This window comes from Gekko japonicus, unplaced genomic scaffold (assembly GCF_001447785.1).
Source record: "Gekko japonicus isolate JY-2015 unplaced genomic scaffold, Gekko_japonicus_V1.1 scaffold4011, whole genome shotgun sequence".
Lineage (NCBI taxonomy): Eukaryota > Metazoa > Chordata > Lepidosauria > Squamata > Gekkonidae > Gekko > Gekko japonicus.
Genome location: NW_015165358.1, coordinates 63,195 through 86,594, shown reverse-complemented (window position 1 = coordinate 86,594; position 23,400 = coordinate 63,195). Strand labels below are relative to the sequence as shown.

Genomic DNA, 23,400 nt, shown 5'->3' with positions numbered 1-23,400 from the left:
CTTCTTCTTCTTCTTCTTCTTCTTCTTCTTCTTCTTCTTCTTCTTCTTCTTCTTCTTCTTCTTCTTCTTCTTCTTCTTCTTCTTCTTCTTCTCCTCTTGCTTTCATTCCCAGAGAAGAGACATCCAAAGAAGCCGCTTGATCCAACTTGGAGGAAATAATTGCCCAAATCCTTTAAAATGCAAAATGAGCTTTCAGGATGCGCCTTGCAAGAAGTAAGCAAACAGTCCCGGTGGCGAGGGGGGGCCTGGCTACCCTAAAGGAGACAGACACCGTCTTCAGATTGGCAGCTATGATCTACTTTCTCCCTCTTTCTTCATCTCTCCCTCTTTCTCTCACTGTGGTCCACAGTCACTATAGTCCTTCTGCCCGTTGTTCTGATGCTGCTCCTGGTTTCTGCCAGGTGGCCTCCCAGCGTCCCTCTCCAATTCCCCGGGTTCCCTGGCTCCTGTCTGCCCCCTTTTTGGCCGTGTGTCCAGCACAGCTCTCCCCCTCCCTCCTCCGTGCAGTCTTTCATTGTCTTTCCCTCTCTCATCCAGCCTTTCTTCTCTCGTGCTCTTCAGGGACTGCACGCAACCTCACAACTCTCCCATGGACTAGCCATGAGCCAGCCATAATTGCATGTTTTAATCATCAAAGATCTTAATAATGGATGAATTCAGAATGGCCCGAATCGGTATTTTAAGTGTTTTGAGCGCCAGCTGCCTTTAAAATCTTCCTTTCCTTCTTGCCGTCACTCTGTCTTGCCTTCAGTCTTTCCCTTTCAGCTTAATAAATGTCAGCCCTTTTAAAAGAAGGATCTCACTGTTCTGTGGGAAAGTACTGCACCAGTCTTCAGTCTCTACACATGGAGGCTGAGGTCCCGAGAGGCCCAGAGCTGGGTGTACGTGTGTGCGTGGGCCCCATATCCCTGCTCCTACAGAGTCTCAGAGGGACGAGTCTTGACCCCATATGGTACTCCGTCCCACTCCCATTACTTGCCTTTGTGTGTTTCTGGAGGGACCATCAAACTGGCTTGGAATTGTTTTATTTATGGGCACGCAGAAGAGGTCTAATTTTGTGGGTCTTTCCCCTGATAAAACAGGACCTCAGATCGCCAAACCTGACCTCATATCCTGGCTAGAAGAAGAGGAGGTACTGTTTCTCCTGGGCTCTGATGAAGAGGAGGGATTGGCAGGTAGGGAGTTATCTCTCTTCAGGGGTCATTTCGTAGAAAAAGAGGTGCAGGAGCTCATTAGCATAACTCATCAGCATAACTTATTTGCATATGCCACACCCCCTGACATCACCGGACGTGTGTCAGAAGGCAACACCCACTGCTCAGGCTCCACTGGACTGTTTTGGATTGCTAGCTATTGGGGGGGGGTGCAGATCTGTCTTCGCAGAGGAGGGAGAGCTTGTACCTGAATAAAACTTGGTCTTAAAGGTGCCACTGGACTGTTTTGGACCAGGGGGCGGGGGTGGCGGCTCTGCAACTCACCTGGCTGCTTCTTGCTCTGACTGAGGGCTGCTGGGAGCAGGGGGTGGGGCTTGTCGCATGTGCCCGCCCCCTGGGCTCTTTACTGCCGGAGCGCCGCTCCTGTGTGCTCCTGCAGGAAATGACCCCTGCTCTTGAGATGGAGTATTGCCTCCGGTTTTTTGGAAAGGCTGACATGTCCCTGCATAAATTAGTTTGCTTTGGAGGAATTGTGGATGTTGAAATGGTGTCTGTAAATCTTCAGTTCAGGACAAGAGGCAGTTCCCTTCTGCCTCCTCTTATGGCCCTTAGGCCAAGTCTAGCCTAGTATGGTCCACTCGGGAAGGCAGAGTTTTTCAGGCCAGGGTGTTTGCCAGCCCTGCTTTGCTGGCGATCCCTTTCACTAGAGATGCCAGGCCTTGACGCTGGCTCTCTGTGCCTGCAAAGCAAAGCACGTGCTTTATGGCAGAGATGTTATTCGAAGCAAACCCAGGCGGCTCTCACGTGGACCACATTTTACCTCCCCATTTCCCAGGCATGGAGCAGGGTTGCATGTGATTGTGAAGGGTCTGGTGCATATGCAATATGCCAATAGAAAATCTAACCTCTTCCAATCCCTGGCTTTCCCAGGGATTCTTTAAACCCTAGTCAGGATTCGTCTCTCCCAATTAATAGCCAATTGCATGTTGTCTGGATCTGCCAGGCAGGAAGCTGTTTACCTACCTCAACAAATATGCAGGAGGGGTCTGTCACTTCCAAAGTGATTAACATAAGAACATAAGAGAAGCCAATCAGGCCAGTGGCCCATCCAGTCCAACACCCTGGTGCTGCGGAGCAACCAGTTGGCCACTATGTGAGACAGGATGCTGGACTAGATGGACCACTGGTCTGATCCTTCAGGGCTCTGGAAAGCCAGTTTGGTGTAGTGGTTAAGTGCGCGGACTCTAATCTGGGAGAACTGGGTTTGATTCCCCACTCCTCCACTTGCACCTGCTGGATGGCCTTGGGTCAGTCACAAGCTCTGGCACAGCTGTTCTTGGAAAAAAACAATTTCTCTCAAGAGCTCTCTCAGCCACACTTACCTCACAGGGTGTCTGTTGTGGGGAGGGGAAGGGAAAGGAGCTTGTAAGCCACTCTAAGACACCTTCAGGTAGTGAAGGGCGGGGTATAAATACAATCTCCTCTTCTCTTCTGGTCATTACTGATAGTCACATACAGCTCTCAGCTAAAACCAGTTCCGTGCATCATTAACAACCTATGCTGGATGATAATACATTTCTCTCACAGTCACTGGGAGGCAAACGTTTTCTTGCCTCTTAGCTTTAAATATCTTCTAATCCAGAACCAAGCCTTTCCTAACATGGGCACAGAATCTGAGACCAGGGCCCGCAACAAACTCTGTCCCCAGGTTCACTCGGGCAACACAGTCCCAAGACCCAATAACACCAACCATACCATCTCAGGTTCATTCACTTATTATCTTCCAGGATTGTATATGCCAGCAAATGCCAGCAATGGCCTTCCATTCAGTTCGTCAGACAAACAGGTCAATCCCTACACAACAGAATAAATGGACCTAAGAGTGACATTCCTTAAACAGAGAAGCTTTAGGGAGAAATTAAAATGCATGATTGCTGAACTTAAGTTCATTCACAAATTCAGAACAATGGACCCCCCCGGGACTGAACAGAGACATAGGATTCTTATCTCACAGATGCTAATTTTCTACTCCAAGCATTTCTGTTCTGTCCCTAAGCATTTCTCCTTTGTTCTAATCTAGCTAATTGTGATGTGCATGGTACCTCTGCATCTTGAGTTCCTTTTTTTGCAACACCTCTCCCACCTCATACTGGGATATAAAGACTAAGAAATTTCCATTCTGAATCTAATATGATGAAGGGAACTTTGACTCAAAAAGCTTATATCTGAAAAACCTGGACTGAAAATTAAGTATTTGTGGGAAGTGTCATATCATCACACCAGGTATCCCTTTCTTTTAGCAGGTTACGTGTGGCAGTCAGCGAATGGAGCAGAAGAACACCAATTGACGAAAAAAGAGGATACATATTCAGATGTGAAAGATAAGTTTGAATATTTGGATGCACCAAGGAAGGAGGAAGGAAAACACCCACCTAAAGGGAGGAATAATCCTGGTCTTTTGCAGGGGGGTGACTCTCTATGGCAAAACATACGTCAAGGAGCTTTTTTTCAGGAATGAGTGCACTGCAAGCAGCGAAAACTTCACTGCAATATCAGTTATTAATATTCAGAAAAGGAAGTGTAGCAAAAAGAAAATATATGAATGTCTGGAGTGTGGAAAAAGTTTCAGGCAGAGAGCGCGACTTACTTCTCATCAAAGAATTCACATAGGGGAGAAACCATATAAATGCCTGGAGTGTGGGAAAAGTTTCCGTCAGAGTGCATACCTTATCTCCCACCAAAGAACACACGCAGGGGAGAAGAAATATAAATGCCTGGAGTGTGGGAAAAGCTTCAATCACAGTAGCAATCTTACTTCCCATCAAAGAATTCACACAGGGGAGAAACCATATAAATGCCTGGAGTGTGGAGAAAGTTTCATTCAGAGTGGACACCTTACTTCCCACCGAGGAACGCACACAGGGGAAAAACCATATAAATGCCTGGAGTGTGGCAAAAGCTTCTGTTGGAGTTCTGGTCTTACTTCCCATCAAAGAGTTCACTCAGGGGAGAAACCATATAAATGCCTGGAGTGTGGAAAAAGCTTTAGTTCACACCTTAGTGTTCATCAAAGAATTCACACAGGGGAGAAACCATATAAATGCCTGGATTGTGGGAAAAGTTTCCGTCAGAGTATAGGCCTTATTTCACACCAAAGGACACACACAGGGGATAAAAAATATAAATGCCTGCAGTGTGGGAAAAGCTTCAGTTACCACTGCAGTCTTACTTCCCATGAAAGAATTCACACAGGGGAGAAACCATATAAATGCCTGGAGTGTGGGAAAAGTTTCCGTCAGAGTGGAGACCTTACTTCCCACCAAAGGACACACACAGGTGAGAAGAAATATAAATGCCTGGAGTGTGGGAAAAGTTTCAGTCATAGTGGAAGCCTTACTTCCCATCAAAGAATTCACAAAGGAGAGAAACCATATGAATGCCTGCAATGTGGGAAAAGGTTCAGTCAGAATTCACACCTTACTTTGCATCAAAGAATTCACACAGGGGAGAAGAAATATAAATGTCCAGAGTGTGGGAAAAGCTTCATTCAGAGTAGCAATCTTACTTCCCATCAACGAATTCATACAGGGGAGAAACCATATAAGTGTCTGGAGTGTGGGAAAAGCTTCAGGAAGAATGGACACCTTACTTCCCACCGAAGAACACACACAGGGGAGAAACCATATAAATGCCTGGAGTGTGGGAAAAGCTTCACTATGAATTGCAGTCTTATTTCCCACCAAAGAATGCACACAGGAGAGAAACCATATAAATGCTTGGAGTGTGGGAAAAGCTTCAGTTGGAGTTGCGGTCTTACTTCCCATCAAAGAATTCACACGGAGAAACCATAGGTTCCATCTTAGTGGAGGTATAATTCCCCACCAAAGGACACACACAGGAGAGAGGAAATATGTCGCAAATTCATGATTTTAATTATATTTATGAATGTTTTTGAATTATGTCTTTTCATAACTTCTGTAAAGTTCAATTCCTCCTCAGTAACAGTAGCAAAAGTTCAGAACCGCCTCTCAACCTTGACAGTTTATTAGTATAACTGAGGAAATAGGAGATTGGTTGTTGTAGATTTTCTGGGCTGTATGGCCGTGGTCTTGGCATTGTAGTACCTGACGTTTCACCAGTAGCTGTGACTGGCATCCTCAGAGGTATAACACAGAAAGATGGAGTACTCTCTGTGTTAAGGTCAGAAGAAAAATGGTAGGCAGATAATTTATATCTACTCAGGAAGGTGGGGTAGGGCCCGGCTGAGTCATTATAGGAGATGTATTGCTGTGGAATTACAAGCAATTTCTGTCTTTTATAACCTTGCCTTGAGAGTTAATGGCAGCCATCAAGATGTATTTGTTTTATTTGGAGGACAATCACATGTTCAAGTTCAAAAGTTTTATTTCTCTTCCTCTGTCACCTCTATCAAAAGTGTCATGTATACCCTGGCCTCAGCTGGGAGGGTGGGGTATAAATCTGATAATAAATGAAGAAATAAATAACCAGTCTTTCTACTGGTGGCTTCCAATCAGAAAAGACCTTATATTGCGTGAGCATATCACATTGTGCCGGGCTTCCCATTGTACAAAGCCTTCTTCGCAGGGTTTTTTTTTGTAGAAAAAGCCCAGCAGGAACTTATTAGCATAACAGGCCACACCCAACAGCAGAAACACATTAGCATATTAGGCCACACCCCTGACAGCACAGCTCATTAGCATATTAGGCCACACCACATGCCTTCCCTTGGAAGGATCTGTCCTGCGAAGAGCCCGGGCAAGCCAGCCCTTGGACTGATCCTTCCAGGGGGCCCCCTGGCCCACCTGCCTTGGAGTTGCGGGGTCAGGTGTCGCTCTCCAGCCACTCACACAGAGATTTTGGCTGTAGTGGGTGTGGCCAACTCTGAAGCCAGCCGGAACTCCATTCCTGTGCGTTCCTGCCCAAAAATAGCCCTGCTTCTTGGTATCATCTTAAAAGCTGACTTGCCTAAATCTTAGAGAATCGTAATGCTTACGTATTTAGCTACGTTTGAGAAATGTTAATAGACGCGGTTTCTATTTTGTGCATTTTTCTGTCCTTGTATGATTAACTTTCACCTGTTCAACATATTTTTGCCTAATACAAAGAGCATGCTTTATTTTGAATGAAATCATTATTTCTGAAATGCACACAAGATCTGAAGTCTGGTATTACAATAGTTTTTAAACCAGAAATACTCTTGTTAAACTGTCTACCAGATGACTTTGATGAGAACCACAGATATCTTATTTTACATGTTATAACAGAAGCCAGAATCTTATTCGCAACGACATGGAGGACATTGAAAATCCGAACACTTAATGATTTGATAACGAAGATTATGGAATGTGCTGAAACAGACAGATTGACAAATATACTAAAAGGAAAAATGGAAGAAGAATTTACGGAGGCTGTTTTATGACGGGTTAAAATAGAAGTACTAAGAAACTAAGATGAAATGAAGAACAATAAGAAAGGTGGTTATAATAGTTGTGAAACTCTCAGGTTTTGCATGCAGAATGTTAATTTGGAATGTTTTATACAACTCGGTACTCTTCACCCCCCCCCCTTTCTTTTCCCTTCCCCGCTTTCTATATATAAACTGATAAAACTCTATTTTAAAAAATAGATCTGTAGTCTGGCCTCAAATATTTCATTGTACTGGAAGAGATAAGTCTCTCGGAAAGTTTGCTCAGTTAAACCCAAATGGGTGATTCTGCTTGAATTGATGTTCTTATCGGGCTTAACTGAAGTGATTGGCCGTCACATACAGAGCCCGTCACAGCCTGGGTCCCTCATACCGGCAGGACCGCCCCCTCCCCCTTGGCTCCGCCAAGACGGCTCCTCTGAGCAGGGCCTTCTGCAGGTGGCTCCCTGCAAATGGGCAAAACCAACAACTGCCTGTCCCTGTGCATTCTGTGTTGCCGCCATTCTCCTGGCTTTCTGCAAATTAGGCAATGAAATGTTTTCAGGAAGATGTTTTGATAAAAGGGTCAGGGACTGTGGTCTGTACTAAGTTGTCCAGTATGTACTGCCATAGGCACAATCCTTCTATGTAATTCCTGTACCATTGAATGTGACGTAAAAGAAGAAGAGATTGGATTTCTATCCCACCCTCCACTACCCAAAGGAGTCTCAGAGCGGCTTACAAACTCCTTTCCCTTCCCCTCCCCACAACAGACACCCTGTGAGGTAGGTGGGGCTGAGAGAGCTCTTGAAAGAAACGGCTCTTTTTCAAGGACAGCTCTTATGAGAACTACGGCTTGCCCAAGGTCATCCAGCCAGGTGTGAGTGGGGGAATCAAACCTGGTTCTCCCAGATTAGAGCCCGCGCACTTAACCACTGCATCAAACTGGCTCACTGAAGAGGGATAGGCCTCTTTTCCTAGTAGAAAACAGCAGTCGAGGAAGAAATACACAAAGGAGGGGAGGCCCGAAATGGAGAACTTACCCCAGCAAACAAGGTAGCAGCACTTTATGAAAAGGTTTCTTGTCGTAAGCAAAGCTTGTCCCGTCCCCCGTCCCCCCTCCATTGGGGGTGGGAGGAGGGAGAGGCGATCCTCAATCAATAAAGAAAGTCCCAGTGTATCATGTCCGTGGACAAACAGGGCAGGGGGAAGAGTTCCAGCCTCAGTGGCCCATCCTGTTCAGCAGAGTCTAACTGTCGTGGGTACTGGCTCTGCTGACGCTGACTACTCCTCAGATGAGGAAGAGGCAGGGAGCCACCCAGCTGGAGTCAGCCCAGAAGAAGAACCCTCAACAGTGCCTGAGGAGGAAGAGTCCCCAGCAGCTCCACAGGAGGGGCAGTCAGATGGAGAGACCTTGGAACACTTTCCCTATGAGGAACGGTTAAGGCGCTTAGGGCTCTTTAGCTTGGAGAAATGATGACTGAGGGGTGACATGATTGAGGTTTATAAGATTATGCATGGGAAAGAGCAGGTAGAGAAAGAGGTACTTTTCTCCCTTTCTCACAATACAAGAACTCGTGGGCACTCCATGAAACTGCAGAGCGGTCGGGTTAGAACGGATAAAAGGAAGTACTTCTTCACCCAAAGAGTGATTAACACATGGAATTCACTGCCACAGGAAGTGGTGGCGGCTACAAGCATGGACGGCTTCAAAAGGGAATTAGATAAGCATATGGAGCAGAGGTCCATCAGTGGCTATTAGCCACAAAGTATAGATAGGGGCTTTGGGGCAAGTGATGCTCTATCTTCTTGGTGCTTGGGGGGGGGGTCAACAGTGGGAGGGCTTCGCTTCTAATGTCCTGGCCCCACTGGTGGACCTCCTGATGGCACTGGTATTTCTGGCCACTGTGTGACACAGAGTGTTGGACTGGATGAGCCATTGGCCTGATCCAACATTGGCGTCTCTTATGTTCTTATGTTCAGACTCCAGCTCCTGCAAAGGCAATGGGAGGAGCTGTAAGCCATGGCAGACTCAACTCCCAGGGAGGGAGGACCTGCTTAAAAGCCCTCTGTGCACCTGCTCCAGCGTGGCAGCAACTCTGCACATTCGGACCTTCTTCTGTGTGTGTGTAGCGGCTGCTCCTTGTCCGTGAAACCTGCAACTTTGAATTGACTTCCCGGCTATCCAACCTTTGGCTCTGTGGCTTACCTTGATTCCGGACCATGTTTCCAGTGTGTAGTCTTTGTGGTAACCAGCCAAGACAGCACACTAACCTTTCCTCCACCGTGCACCCCACGGCGGTGCCAGTTCCACTGCTACAGCCGAGTGGGGACCCAATCAGACTGCCATGGTGGGGGTCGGAGCCCAGGCCCTGCTTCTGAAGTAGCTCCTCTTGTTTCACCTTGGGCTTCTCTGTACGGGAGTGCCAAACAAGCACCTTGGTGCAGCTGTCTGCTTTGGCCTCCAGCTCCTCCACAGATGCCATCAATTGCAGCAGGCTCCACTCAACGTAGCTGCGCTCGGCCAGCAAGTCAAAGCGAGCCTCCCAATTGGCCAGCAGCTGCTAGAGGGCCACGGGAAATCCAGCCAGGTCCATGGGGATGGGTCAGTTGGGCTTCCAGGCAGTGTAGAATCCCACAACTTTGCCGCCTTTGACGAGGGGGCGCTCAAAGCGGAGGCTGCCCACATGCCGATGGCCCCCACAGAGACATACTTGATGGAGTTGGGATCAGACCCGTAGTTACAGTGGGACTTTGGGGTGCTCCGCCCCCTTTCTTAAAGGCACAGCCCCACAAAAATTTCTCCTGTAAAAAGATAGACAGTACCTTTTACCATATGTGGTGGTCTTGTTAAAAAAAAAAAAACCCTAGCAGAAATTGGACGGAAATACATACTGACATTTTAAAAAATTTGAATATTAAATTCGCCAAGTCACCAGAGACAATGTTATTAGGAATCTTACCACTGAATATGGATAGAACAATATATGAACTGTCCAGATACGTGCTAATGGCAGCAAGGGTAGTTTTTGCAGCCGAGTGGAAAATTGAGGGTTGCCCAACTATTGAGAACTGGGTAGACAAGATGCAACAATATTTTATTTATATTTATTTATTTTTCATATTTGTATCCTGGCCTCCCCGATGGGCTCAGGGCGGCTCACAAGGGCAAGGTACATCCATGCCATGATTAAAACATATAATACATAATAAAAACATCCAACATCATTAAAAACAACGGTGCTCAGTCAGTTATTAATATCGTGACTCCAAGATGGATCAACTCAGTTCCAAGTGTCCTATGATGTTATGCCCACAGGGAGACGGCTTATCAGATCTTCTATCCAGTTACACAATTATGGCATATACACAGTTATGGCAAAACTGACAAACTACATTAACCAAAGACCGAAAGATGAATTCGGGGGGGAAAAAATGGAGAGTTTGCTATGACTATTATAACTAATCTCTTTAGATTATATAACTGAAAGGTTTAATAGTAGACGACAATACTATAAGACAGTTTTAATATGAAATTAAAAGTGTGATACGTGTTGTTTATCATCCCCATAACAAACTTGTTTATTATAACAAACTGTTATGTGAAAATCTTGTAAAAATTTCTAGGATGTTATCTATGTTATACTATATAGTAGATCAAATTGCGGAATGGTAAAAGATCCCACAGGGCCCTGATCTCCTCCGGGAGCTCATTCCACCAGGATGGAGCTGCCACTGAAAAGGCCCTGGCCCTGGTAGTTGCAAGCCTGGCATCTTTTGGGCCAGGACTGTAGCTGTTACTATGATGTTAACGTAGTGGCGGCTCCTAATTATAGGCCTGGTAGAATTCGGTCTGTGCCTGGGTCGGGGTGGTGCAGGGGGGGGGGACCCCACTCCCAACCTTCGATGGGGCGCCGTTGGTGCCAGCGCCATTGGTGAGGAGTTTGGGAGTGCTCCTGGATGCCTCCTTATCAATGGAGGCCCAGATAGCAGCCACTGCCAAGTCAGCTTTTTACCACCTTCGGCTGATTAGGCAGTTGGTTCCCTTCCTCGACTGCGAGGACCTGGCAACAGTGATCCACGTGATGGTGACCTCAAGACTAGACTGCTGTAATGCTCTTTGCATGGGGCTGCTCTTGTTGCAAATTTGGAAGCTGCAGCTAGTGCAGAATGCCACGGCCCGGCTTCTGATGGGTCTCCCCAGGTGGGAACACATCCAGCCTGTGCTGAAGGCACTGCACTGGTCGCCAATAGCATACCGAATTCGATTCAAGGTGCTGGTTCTTACCTTTAAAGCCCTTTATGGCCAGTGTCCGGCATACCCGAGGGTCCGCCTTTCCCCATATTTACCCCAGAGAGCACGACGGTCGGGGTCACAAAACCGATTGACCCAGCTCACAAAGTTGAATTTTTGCTCACACGACTCCACAGCTTAGAGGGAGCATTGGCCAAGACCTGCCCTTCAATTATTGGCAAGGCTCCTAAAATAGGCAGCCCAGATCCACCCTGGTGGCTGGAGGGGGGGGGGGGAGTAGGGTTGCCAGATCCGATAATGAGCAACATTTTTAAAAAAAATATGCATCCCTTTAAAATAGGCCTGACAGTTTGTGGAGGGATATCATATTTCGTTTCATTTAATTGGTTTGCACTTTTCTCAGACAGACGCTCTGCTTGCTTGTATTTTCCTCCTGGGTCCCTTGAAGGGCTGAAACACTCTCTAAGCTAGTTTGGGGGCTTTTCTGTGGCATTTCTCACCAGTGTGGTGCAGTGTTCCCTCTAAGCTGAGTAAATGTGAGCTAGCTCACAGTTTTTTTAGCCTCCGGCTCATATGTTTTTGTCTTAGCTCAGGAAGGATGGCTCCAGAGCCAACTAATTTATGCAGTAGCCAAATCGCTCACTCACAACTTTAATGCCCGTAGCTTACAAAATAGAATTTTTGTTCACAAGACTCCACAGCTTAGCGAGAACATTGGTGTGGTGTAGCAGTACCCTTTTTTTGGGGGGGAGTCGCAAAGAGTGATTAGCACATGGAATTCACTGCCACAGGAGGTGGTGGCAGCTACAAGCATGGACGGCTTCAAGAGGGAATTAGATAAGCATATGGAGCAGAGGTCCATCAGTGGCTATTAGCCACAAGGTATAGATAGGGGCTCTGGGGCAAGTGATGCTCTGTCTTCTTGGTGCTTGGGGGGGGGTCAACAGTGGGAGGGCTTCTAATGTCCTGGCCCCACTGCTGGACCTCCTGATGGCCCCTGGTATTTCTGGCCACTGTGTGACACAGAGTGTTGGACTGGATGGGCCTTTGGCAAGGCTCCTAAAATAGTGTCTTATGTTCTCAGTCTGGGGCCAGTGATGCTCCCTCTTCTTGGTGCTTGGGGGGGGGGGGGGGGGGGGGCAGCAGTGGGAGGGCTCCTAGTGTCCTGGCCCCACTGCTGGACCTCCTGATGGCCAATGTTCCCTCTAAGCTGAGTTAGTGTGAGCCAGCTCACACTTTTTGAGCCTCCAGCTCACACATTGTTGTCTGAGCTCAGGAAGGGCTGAGCTCCAGAGCAAACTAATTTCTGCAGGAGCCCAATCGCTCACTCACAACTTTAATGCCAGTTGCTCACAAAGTAGAATTTTTGCTCACACGACTCCGCAGGTTAGAGGGAGCATTGCTGATGGCCCCTGGTATTTTTGGCCACTGTGTGACAGAGTGTTGGACTGGATGGGCCTTTGGCCTGATCCAACCTTGGCTTCTCTGATGTTCTTAGATGAGTATTGCCTTTTACAAAATGAGCACTGTGCGTCCAGTGTGCCTATGGGCCTATCGCTGTCCTCCGTTTTAGTACGTCCCTCTGCTGGCATTTTCCCTCCTGAGCATCCCTCGAAGGCCTCAGATGCTCTCTAGGCAGGGATTGTTGGGGGGATTTTTTTGGTGGCATTTCTCACCAGGGTGGCGTCCCACCCAGCACCTGGTTAGGACGTCGTCCCGATTCCTGTGTGGGGAACGGACGGAAGCAATTGCAACCAGTGTTCCCTCTAAGCTGAGTGAGTGTGAGCCAGCTCACAGTTTTTTAGCCTCCGGCTCACACATTTTTGTCTTAGCTCAGGAAGGACGGGCTCCAGAGCAAACTAATTTATGCAGTAGCCAAATGGCTCGCTCACAACTGTAATGCCAGGAGCTCACAAAGTAGAGTTTTTGCTCACAGGACTCCACAGCTTAGAGGGAACATTGATTGCAACCATATAAGAACATAAGAGACGCCAATGTTGGATCAGGCCAAAGGCCCATCCAATCCAACAGGCACCAAGAATACAGAGCATCCCTTGCCCCAGAGCCCCTATCTATACCTTGTGGCATATGTATGTGCTCTGCCCCCTTTGCTTTTTCCTTTTACAAAATGAGGAGTGTCTCGAAGGGTTAAAGAGAGAGAGAGCGAGAGCAAGAGAGAGCGAGAGCGCTGCATTTCTAGAGAGGCTCACGGGCGGAGGGGCTGGCCCCCCCCTTCCTCTCTCCCTTGCAAGAAAGCGCCTCTGAGCCTCCTGGTCTTCTGCTTGAACGGCTGGCAGGAAATCTGGCGAGCCCAAAAGAGGCTTCGGAGGAGGTAAAGGGGGAAATGTGAGGCTGGGGGCTGCAGTGCAAGAGAGAAAGGCGGTGTAGCAGGCGATGAAGGAGAGCACACCCACATCCACACACCCAATTTCTTCCTCGCCTCCCTTCGGTTTCCTCCCCCCCCCCCCCGCCCCCCCCCCCGGGCTTGTCCTCCTTTGTGCAGAGCCACGTGGTTCCTCCAGCGGACCTGAGTGCAGGATCCGAATTCGGCACCTTTGGAGATTGGAGGACGTTCAGGTGCCTTCCAGAGAGGCACATTTAGGCTTTTTTGGGGGGGTGGGGGCTGAGAGTGAGATTTGGGGGGATGGGAGCGACGGAGGGAGCAGATGGAGGGGTGGGGCCTTCTCCTCGTCTCCCTCCTGCTTTCCTTCCGCTCCTCCTTTCTGTGCATCAGCCAGCCGAGGAAGTTGACCCGCCTCTTCCGAGAAACCGCCTTCAGCAACATCTTTTCAGTCGCTGCCTTCCAGGGCTCTTTTTGTAGAAAAAGCCCAGCAGGAACTCATTAGCATAATAGGCCACACCCAACAACAGAAACTCATTAGCATATCCAGCCACACCTACGAGAGCATAGCTCATTAGCATATTAGGCTGCACCCCCATGTTACCAGAAGTGTGGTCATCCAGCCACACCCACCTTTTGCTGCTTATTCTGTTTACCTTGTTTGTTGTCAAAACCTAGGGCTTTTTTGTAGCAGGAATTCCTTTGCATGTTAGGCCACACCCCTAATGTAGCCAATCCTAATGAGTTTCTGCTATTGGGTGTGTCCTATTATGCTAATGAGTTCCTGCTGGGCGTGGTCAACTTGGGAGCCAGCCGGAACTCCGTTCCTGTGCGTTCCTGCCCAAAAATAGCCCTGGCCAAAACTCGCCGTAGTGGCCGCCTTCATGGCCACCCTGCCAAGAAATGGCCCGGGAAGACTCTGGCAGGGCTCTTTTTGTAGAAAAAAGCCCAGCAGGAACTCATTAGCATAATAGGCCACACCCAACAGTAAAACTCATTAGCATGTTAGGCCACACCCCTGACAGCACCGCTCATTAGCCCATTAGGCCGCACCCCCATGTTACCAGAAGTGTGCTCATCCAGCCACACCCACCTTTGGCTCCTTATTCTGTTTACCTTGTTTGTTGTCAAAACCCAGGGCTTTTTTTGTAGCAGGAACTCCTTTGCATGTTAGGCCACACACCCCTAAAGTAGCCAATCCTAATGGGTTTCTGCTATTGGGTGTGGCCTGTTATGCTAATGAGTTCCTGCTGGGCGTGGCCAACTCAGGAGCCAGCCGGAACTCCCTTCCTGTGCGTTCCTGCCCCAAAATAGCCCTGGACTCTGGTATTCCCGTTGGCCTCTGCAGCCTCTGGCTGGGACTCTCTCCCCGCTTCCCGAGGAGTCTGACCTGCCCTCCGAGGCTGGACAGACCACACTGCAATGCAACCAAGGATCTGTTGCCATGTTTCATGGTGCCCTGGGGCTTCTTTCAGGCTGGCTTTCCTAACCAGGAACGTGCCTGGGGGCCTTCCACGAAGCCAAACTGGTCACCTTCAGTGTGCTGGTCTTTTGCACTTTTTGGGTGTCCTTTGGGTTCTCCTACCTGAGCAGGGTAGCTGTGAAGATGTTCCCCAAATTGACCTCCAGTGCTGGGATAATGGGATGCAACCTCCTTCCTGAATGCTCCCTTCCTGTATTGAGATCTGATTGGCTGAGGCAGCGGACGTCCCAGAATGGCTCCCCCACCGACCAACTCAAACAACAGGCCTCTCTCAACCAGTTGACCTGTCTGAATTGTGATTGTGTTTTAATGTTTATTATCGCTTTAAATGCTTTACATTTTTAACTGTATTGAATGGAAGAGGACGGCGGAAGACCAGAAGACCTGGCGTGATCTGGTCCATGGGGTCGCGAAGAGTCAGACTCGACTGTGCGACTGAACAACAACAACATTGAATGGAAGGGGCGGGTTATAAATACAAATGATAAATACTGAGGAGCATCTAATGATGAAAATGAGCGATCCCCTATGGTTTCCTATACTGGTTTAATATTCAGACTCTGAAAGCCTTCATCTAGCATACCACAACTGAAAAAAAGCACATCTGCTTTGCTAATTTTATTTTATTTATATGCCTTATATAAGTGCGCGGACTCTAATCTGGGAGAACTGGGTTTGATCCCCCCACTCCTCCACTTGCAGCTGCTGGATGACCTTGGGCAAGCCACAGTTCTGTCAGAGCTGTTCTCTCAAGGACAGTTCTCTCAGAGCTCTCTCAGTCCCGCCTACCTCACAGGGCTTCTGTTGTGGGGAGGGGAAGGGAAAGGAGTTTGTAAGCAGCTCTGAGACTCTGAGTGAAGGGCAGGGTAGAATGCCAATCTCTTCTTCTTCTTCTTCTTCTTCTTCTTCTTCTTCTTCTTCTTCTTCTTCTTCTTCTTCTTCTTCTTCTTCTTCTTCTTCTTCTTCTTCTTCTTCTTCTTCTTCCGCCTCCTCCTCCTCTTCCTGAGAGCCCTTCCTTTCCTTGCTTTGCCTGACACCCACCTAGTATGTTCCACTTGCAATATTTAACGGTAGTTTGAATCCCGAATCCCAAATCGGCACGTCTGCTTCCTGCCTGGAATGTTGCAAGAATACCTGAGGCAGTGACAAGAGAGATCATCTCACTTTTTAAGTGAGCTGTAGACAAAAATTAGTTCTATAAACAAATGACTTGTGGACCCAAAGTGGGTTACATTGTTTTCCTGTTTTGCCCCCACAACAATAAACTTGTGAGGTAGGTTAACGGTGAGAGTTATATGGAATATTGGATTATTCATTTAATTAACTGGTAACATGGGGCCACGATGGGTCAGAGGTTAAGACGCTGAGCTGCAGACCGGAAAGTCGGTAGCTCGGCAGCAGGGGTCATTTTTGGGGGGGACGCGGGGGGACGCCATCCCCCCCCCCGGTGAGGTGCGGGAGGGCGGGGCCTGGAGCTCCCTGCTGGTGCCCGCTGGAGTTCGCTGCCGGCTGTGGGGAGGACACACTTCCGGTGATGTCAGGGGGTGTGGCATATGCTAATGAGTTATGCTAATGAGCCCCCCTAGCTCTTTTTCTACGAAATGACCCCTGCTCGGCAGTTCAAGACCCTGGTGCCGTGTTAGGGAGTGAGCTCCCGTCTCTGGCCCCAGCTCCTGTTAACCTAGCAGTTCCAGCGCAATAAATGGCAAGTAGATAAATAGGTACCGCTTCGGTGGGAAGGTAACAGCGTTACGTGCGCTTCAGCGTCTAGTCATGCCGGCCACATGTCCACAGAAACATCTTCGGACAGCGCTGGCTCTTCGGCTTGGAAGGATTCGACTGGCTTTCGAGCAAGGGAAACCTTTACCTTTTAACATATTACCCAGGGTCCTGGAGAAATGATTTTGACTGTTCAGAGAAATCAGTTGATTATGGGGGACTGTTTTGGTGTACACCAGTTTGGTGTAGTGCTTAGGGGCGGGACTGTCCCTGGACATTTCTCCGCCTTTCCTTTCTCTCTCCCGGGTCGCTTTTTGACCGCTGAGATCCTCTCCAAGAGTTAAACGGAGAGAGTCCTCCATCCTAGAGAGGTGGGGGGGGGGAGAAACCAGGCTTCCGGTGTTGCAGAAGCCAGGTGTGAATTGCCCGGTCTGCTGCTTGAATGCCTGCTGGGGAGGATTGGGTGAGCTCAAAAGGACTGGGCTTTTATTGGTGGTGGTGGGGAGAGATGGGGGCAAGAGTCTGCAATGCAAGACCCAAAGTGAAGAGAAAGAAGGAGGGGGTGCACTTTATTGGGGGGGAGAGACCCCCCCCCTCGATCCGAAAAGTCGCTTTGTGCAGAGGCAAAGAAACCCCCCAAGGAAGCTCCGGGGAAGAAAGACTGGCAAGAGATGTGCAAAAGGAAAGGAACGTCCTTGCCCTTTGGGGCCGGGGTGGGGTGAGGTTAGTGAGTTAAACCTGGGGAGGAGCAGGACATTTTAGGGGGTGGTGGTGTGAATACCCCCCCCCCCCACTCCTTCTGCTCCTCCATTTCTTCCCCACCCAGCCCCAAGGTGGCTTTGGCTTCTTCGCCCATCGGGTTCCCCAACAATGCAGGACACAATGCAGCCATGTCCTTTGCTCTTTGGGAAGCTAGTTTTTTGGGGGGGGGGGGGTTAGGGTTGCCAAATCTGGATTGGAATATTCCTGGATATTTGCCGTGGGGGGACAGTGCCCCGGGGGAGGGTTTCAAGGACATCCGCCAGGTCCCACCTGGAAGCTAGCAACCCTAAACCCTCTGCCTTTCCTCTTCTCCTCTCCTTTCCATTTGGAAATCCTGCTCCTCTGAGTAGGCAGTTTTGCTGCTCTTCTGTCTGTGTGGAAAGGGGGGCGGGGCTTCCCTCCAAGGCTACCAGAGATGATGCACGAGAGTAGCAGAATCTTTTCAGGGTCAGCTGTGCCAGTTGCCGGACGGAAGCAAAGAGACAAGGTGTGCCTTGAAGACGTGTGCCTCCGACCTGATTCACACAAGCAGAGACAGCGGGCAGAAGCTTTATCCCTGCACTGCTAGCTTTCTATACGCAGGGAGTCCTTCCATTATTCAGAGGAACACTGATCGTTTCCCAGATCGGGCTGGAATCTCCCGCCTGCCTTCCTGAGCAAGCCAGTCCCGTTCTAGCACCTCAGGGGCCTTCCAACCTCCTGATTTCTCCTCAATATGTGGAGCAGGCGGCGGGGGGGTCTTTGCATCTGTCAGAGGGGAGCAGGGCAGCTTCTTGCAGAGTCAGCGCCTCACCGCCCAGGGATGGAGTTTGGGAGTTTTCAGTTTAAAAAAGGAGACGACTGAGGGGGAACGTGAGAGAGGTTTATAAGATGAGGCATGGGGTGGGGAGAGTTGAAGGAGTGGACTTTTTCTCCCTCTCCCAAAAGACACGAACTTGAGTATGTCCTTAACCCCAGGATCTCGATTTGTGCTCTGAAGCAAACCTGGAGAGAGAGAGTCCCTCTGGGGACTGGAACAGAAATGAAATGTGTGTCCAAAAAAAGTCTTCCCACCATGTGCCTTTTTCACCCTCCCAGGGAGCAGCGGAAAGAAACCTCGACGCCTTCTTCGCTGTCTCTGAGTGGTGAGGGGGGAACATCCACCATGAGGCCTGCTCAGGTAAAGGGGGAGGGGGGGGCGATCACTGGGGAGACGGGAACGGTTTCTTCTCTGTCGCAATGTTCCCTCTGAGCTGCGTTCGTGCGAGCTAGCTCACAGTCACTTAGCCTCCACCTCACACATGTTTGTCTTGGCTCGGGAAGGAGGGCTCGAGAGCAAACTAATTTATGCAGTAACCAAATCGCTCGCTCACAACTTCAATGCCGGTAGCTCACAGAGTAGAATTGTTGCTCACGAGACTCCAGAGCTTAGAGGGAGCCTTGGCCAAGGAGTGATGGGGCCGGATGCCATGATCTTAGTTTTTTTGATGTTAAGCTTCAAGCCCACTTTTGCGCTCTCCTATTTTACCCTTTACAAGAGGCGCTTTAGGTCCTCTTCACTTTCAGCCATTAGAGTGGTATCATCTGCATATCTGAGGTTGTTGATCTTTTCCCCAGCAATCTTAATTCCCGCTTGTGATTCATCCAGGCCAGCATTTCGCATGATGTACTCTGCATATATATTAAATAAGCAAGGTGACAATATACATCCTTGTCATACTCCTTTTCCTATGCTAAACCAATCAGTTGTTCCATATTGTCGCTTATTGACCCTTATACAGGTTCCTCAAGAGACAGGTGAGGTGGTCTGGTCCCCCCATCTCTTTAAGGCCCTGCCATAGTCAATGAAGCATAGTCAATGAAGCAGAAGTAGATGTTTTTCTGGTACTCTCTTGCTTTCTCCATAATCCAGCGAATATTGGCAATTTGATCTCTAGTTCCTCTGCCTCTTCGAAACCCAGCTTGTACTTCTGGTAGTTCTCTATCCACGTACTGTTGAAGCCTAGCTTGTAGGATCTTGAGCATGACCTTGCTAGCGTGTGATATGAGTGCAATTGTGCGATAGTTTGAACATTCCTTGGCATTGCCCTTCTTTGGGATTGGAATGTATACTGACCTTTTCCAATCCTGTGGCCACTGTTGCGTTTTCCAAATTTGCTGGCAAATGGAGTGCAGAACTTTAACAGCATCATCTTCTAAGACTTTGAATAGCTCAACTGGAATACCATCACCTCCACTAGCTTTGTTGTTAGCAATGCTTTCTAAGGCCCATTTAACTTCACATTCCAGGATGTCTGGCTCGAGGTCAGTGATTATACCGTCGTGGTTGTCAAGGACATCGAGGTCTTTCTTGTATAGTTCTTCTGTGTATTCTTGCCATCTTTTCCTAATCTCTTCTGCTTCTGTTAGGTCCCTACCATTTTTATCCTTTATGATGGCCAGCTTTGCATGGAACGCTCCCTTGATTTCTCCAATTTTCTTAAAGAGCTCTCTAGTCCTTCCCATTCTATTATTTTCCTCTATTACTTTGCATTGTTCATTCAGGAAGGCCTCCTTATCTCTCCTTGCTGTTCTCTGGAAATCTGCATTCAGTTGTGTAAATCTTTCCTTTTCGCCTTTGCCTTTCGCTTTCCTTCTTTCCTCTGTAAAGCCTCATCAGACAGCCACTTTGCTTTTTTGCATTTCTTTTTCTTTGGGATGGTGGTGATTGCTGCCTCCTGTACAATGTCACGAATCTCCGTCCATAGTTCTTCAGGCACTCTATCTATCAAATCTAGACACTTGAATCTATTCTTCACCTCTACTGTATATTCATCAGGGATGCGATCTAGGTCAAACCTGAATGGCCTAGTGGTTTTCTCAATTTTCTTCAGTTTTAGTCTGAATTTTGCAATGAGTAGCTCATGATCTGAATCACAGTCAGCTCCAGGACTTGTTTTTACTGACTGGACTGAGCTTCTCCATCTTTGACTGCAAATACAGGTTACCAGAGGTCATTTCGTAGAAAAAGAGGTGCAGGCGCTCATTAGCATAACTCATTAGGATAACTGATTTGCATATGTCACACCCCCTGACATCACCGGAAGTGTGTCAGAAGGCAACACTCGCCGCTCAGGCTCCACTGGACTGTTTTGGATTTCTAGCAATTGGGGGGGGGGGGACATGCAGATCTGTCCTCGCAGAGGAGAGCTTGTAGCTGAATAAAACTTGGCCTTAAAGGTGCTACTGGGCTGTTTTTTTGGGGGGGGACCTCTGCAACATACCTGGCTGCTTCTTGCTCTGACTGAGGGCTGCTGAGAGCAGGGGGTGTGGCTTGTTGCATGCGCCCGCCCCCTGGGCTCTTTACTGCCGGAGCTCCGCTCCTGTGTGCTCCTGCAGGAAATGACCCCTGCTGGTTACCAACCTCCAGGTGAGGCCTAGATCTCTCTGGGAAATCATAACTGGTCACTAGAATACAGAGATTGGAGCAGACGTTTTGGCATCAGAACTCTGATGACCTCCTCACCCCCAAATTCTGCCCTCTACCAGCAACACCCCAAATCTTGAGGAATTTCCAAAACTGGAATTAGCAGCCCTAGTGGAAGGCTAGATGCGGAGCTTTGCTGGAAGTCCCTCAGCCAAGCCAAAAAGAGGGGGTGTGTGTGTGAGTGGGAGGGGTTATTTTCTGTGGAGGGCCTGGCAGAAGCCCAGTTTGCAATTCTTGACAGTTGGAAGGTGGCTGTTGAGAAAGCCCTTTTAAAAAGTCTTGTCAGGTTCGCTTGTGCCGTAGGGAGAACGATCCATGTTTCTACCAGTATCTGTTGGGAGAAAGAAGCAACTTTGCTCTCTCCCTAGAAACAGAAAGGCCAGAAGATTTGGAACTCACTGTGGGACGAAATTTTTATTATTTATTTGATTCAGTTATACCCCGCCTTTCTCTCCAACGGGGACCCAACATGAATTACACATAATCCCCTTGTGGCTGCTGCTGCTCAGGAATCGTTTTAATACCCATGTTTGGATTTATTGCTCATGAACCAATTTCCCAGGGATGGGAAGGATTACTTTCTTCTTCCTCTTCCTCCTCCAGGGCCCGGTGTCCTTCGAGGAGGTGGCCGTGTATTTCACCCGGGGGGAGTGGGCCCTGCTGAGCCCGGCCCAGAGAGCTCTCTACAAGGAAGTCATGCTGGAGAATTTTGGGAACGTGGCCGCTCTGGGTAAGGAGGATCCTTTTCTCCTCAGCGCTGTGGAGTGTGGCGATGATGAGTCTTCTCTGTTCCTCGTTAGAAGGTCGCTGTTCACCAAAGGGATGTGTTCAGGCCCTTTGGTGAATGAATGCCTGTCCAAAGTCCCCAGCCTAGAGATGTGAAGGCCCAGAAAAAAACTGGAAAAATTTGGGGGGGAAACGGTTTAGACAAGGTGTTCAAATATTTTCCAAATAATTTCAGATTGATCTAATTTCTGTGCACTGAGGACAAGCAAGTCCTAGGTTACAAACTGAACTCTCCAATGCAAGAACAAGATGCATTTCTTCCTTTAGGAGGTGCTATTGTCAGAAGAAAATTAAAAGGTTTCAGTTTTGTTTTTGCATGTGGGTGGGTATTCTGTTTGTAATCATTGTTTGGGTACGCTATATTTTTAATATGCCAGTTGTGATAATTTCATGGCAAGTAAAAATGTCCAGTCATATTTTATGTTCCTAAAGTAACAGAATGACTTTCAATTTAGAAAAGACAAAAGAAATGCTAATGTAGCATTTTTTCAATGTTTCCAAAAATTTCCGGTTTTTTTTAAAAAAAAATAATGGTTTTTTTCCCGAGCTTCAAAATTTCTGGAAGTGTTACATCTCTACACCAGCCCTTTTTATCTATCCCAACAGCTTAGGATCAAAAGGGCCAAGTCTCCCAACATTTCAGGGAAATCAACAAGAAAGTCAGCCCCTATCTGTTGTTGGAGGGCCAGTCAGACTCTAGTCCGGGAGATCTGGAACTGGCACTGAAAGCCATGGCTGGTTGGCTTAGACAGAGCCGATTGAAATTGAATCCGACAAAGACGGAGGTCCTGTGCCTGAGTCGGAGCGGTCCAAGGTTCAGGATCCCACTCCTGACCTTCGATGGGGCGCCGTTGATGCCAGCGCCAGAGTTTGGGAGTGCTCCTGGATACCTCCCTAACGATGGAGGCCCAGGTAGCAGCCACTGCAAAGTCGGCCTTTTGCCGCCTACGGCTGATTAAGCAGTTGGTTCCCTTCCTTGAACGCAATGACCTGGCGTCAGTGATCGACGCACTGGTCACCTCGGGATTGGATTACTGTAGTGCTCTCTACATGGGGCTGCGCTTGGCCCAAATCCAGAAGCTGCAGCTGGTGCAAAACGCAGCGGCGAGGCTGTTGTGTCTTCCTATGCGGGAACACATCCAGCCCCCCCCTAAAAACCTTGCACTGGCTGCCTATAGCAGACCAGATAGGGTTCAAGGTGCTGGTTCTTACCTTTAAAGCCCTATATGGCCAGGGACCTGCTTACCTAAGGGACTGCCTTTCCCTGCATGTACCCCAGCGAGCACTAAGATCGGGCTCCCAAAATCGTTCGGTTCTTCTGGGGCCTAAAGAGGCCAGGTTGGTGACAACGAGGGCCAGGGCCTTCTCTGTGGCAGCCCCTCACGGGTGGAACGAGCTCCCCGAAGACATCAGGGCCCTGCGGGACCTCTTACAGTTCTGCAGGGCCTGGAAAACGGAGCTTTTAAGTAGGGTGCCGCCTCGATAGCATGGCCCTGGCCCCGGCCCTGGCCTGATTACCAAGCTGTGCCAACAACTGTACCACTATTGGCACCGACAGTACCAACGGTGCCGCCAACCAAGGCTTTATAGCTGGGCGTGAGGTGGTGGACCGTGCTCAGTAGACAGCTGATACCAGAAGACTCGCCATCTTTTAATATAAGTTGTATGATTTTACATTGACTGATAGTTTTAACGGCATTTTAACGTATATTTGTATATGCTGTTAACCGCCCTGAGCCTGCCGAATTGCGGGGAGGGCGGGATGCAAATGCAAATATAAATAAATAGACAGATACCTGGGTTTTGGCCTGTGTGTGACACAGAGTGTTGGGCTGGATGGGCCATTGGCCTGATCCATCATGGCTTCTCTTATGTTCTCAGCAGCTGGGTGACTTGGGAGGGGCCGGCAGACAACCATCCTAACGGTTTAAGTTCTCTCTCTGTCCGCTGTCTCCAAAATCTGACCCTCTCTTATTCTCCGGAAAAAGAAATCAGTTGTAATGATTTTGTGTTATATATATATATATATA

General features: G+C 48.6%; 1 protein-coding gene across 1 annotated transcript in view; it reads left to right on the top strand.

The window, feature by feature from the left end:
• The window catches only part of LOC107109895 (zinc finger protein 91-like), a 51,612-nt gene that overhangs the window by 9,317 nt on the left and 18,895 nt on the right, over window positions 1-23,400 (top strand). The window contains exons 2-3 of the mRNA XM_015410602.1: window positions 3,746-4,952; window positions 13,101-13,107. Of these exons, the coding sequence (XP_015266088.1) occupies window positions 3,746-4,952; window positions 13,101-13,107 (1,214 nt within the window). The remainder of the gene's footprint in view (window positions 1-3,745; window positions 4,953-13,100; window positions 13,108-23,400) is intronic.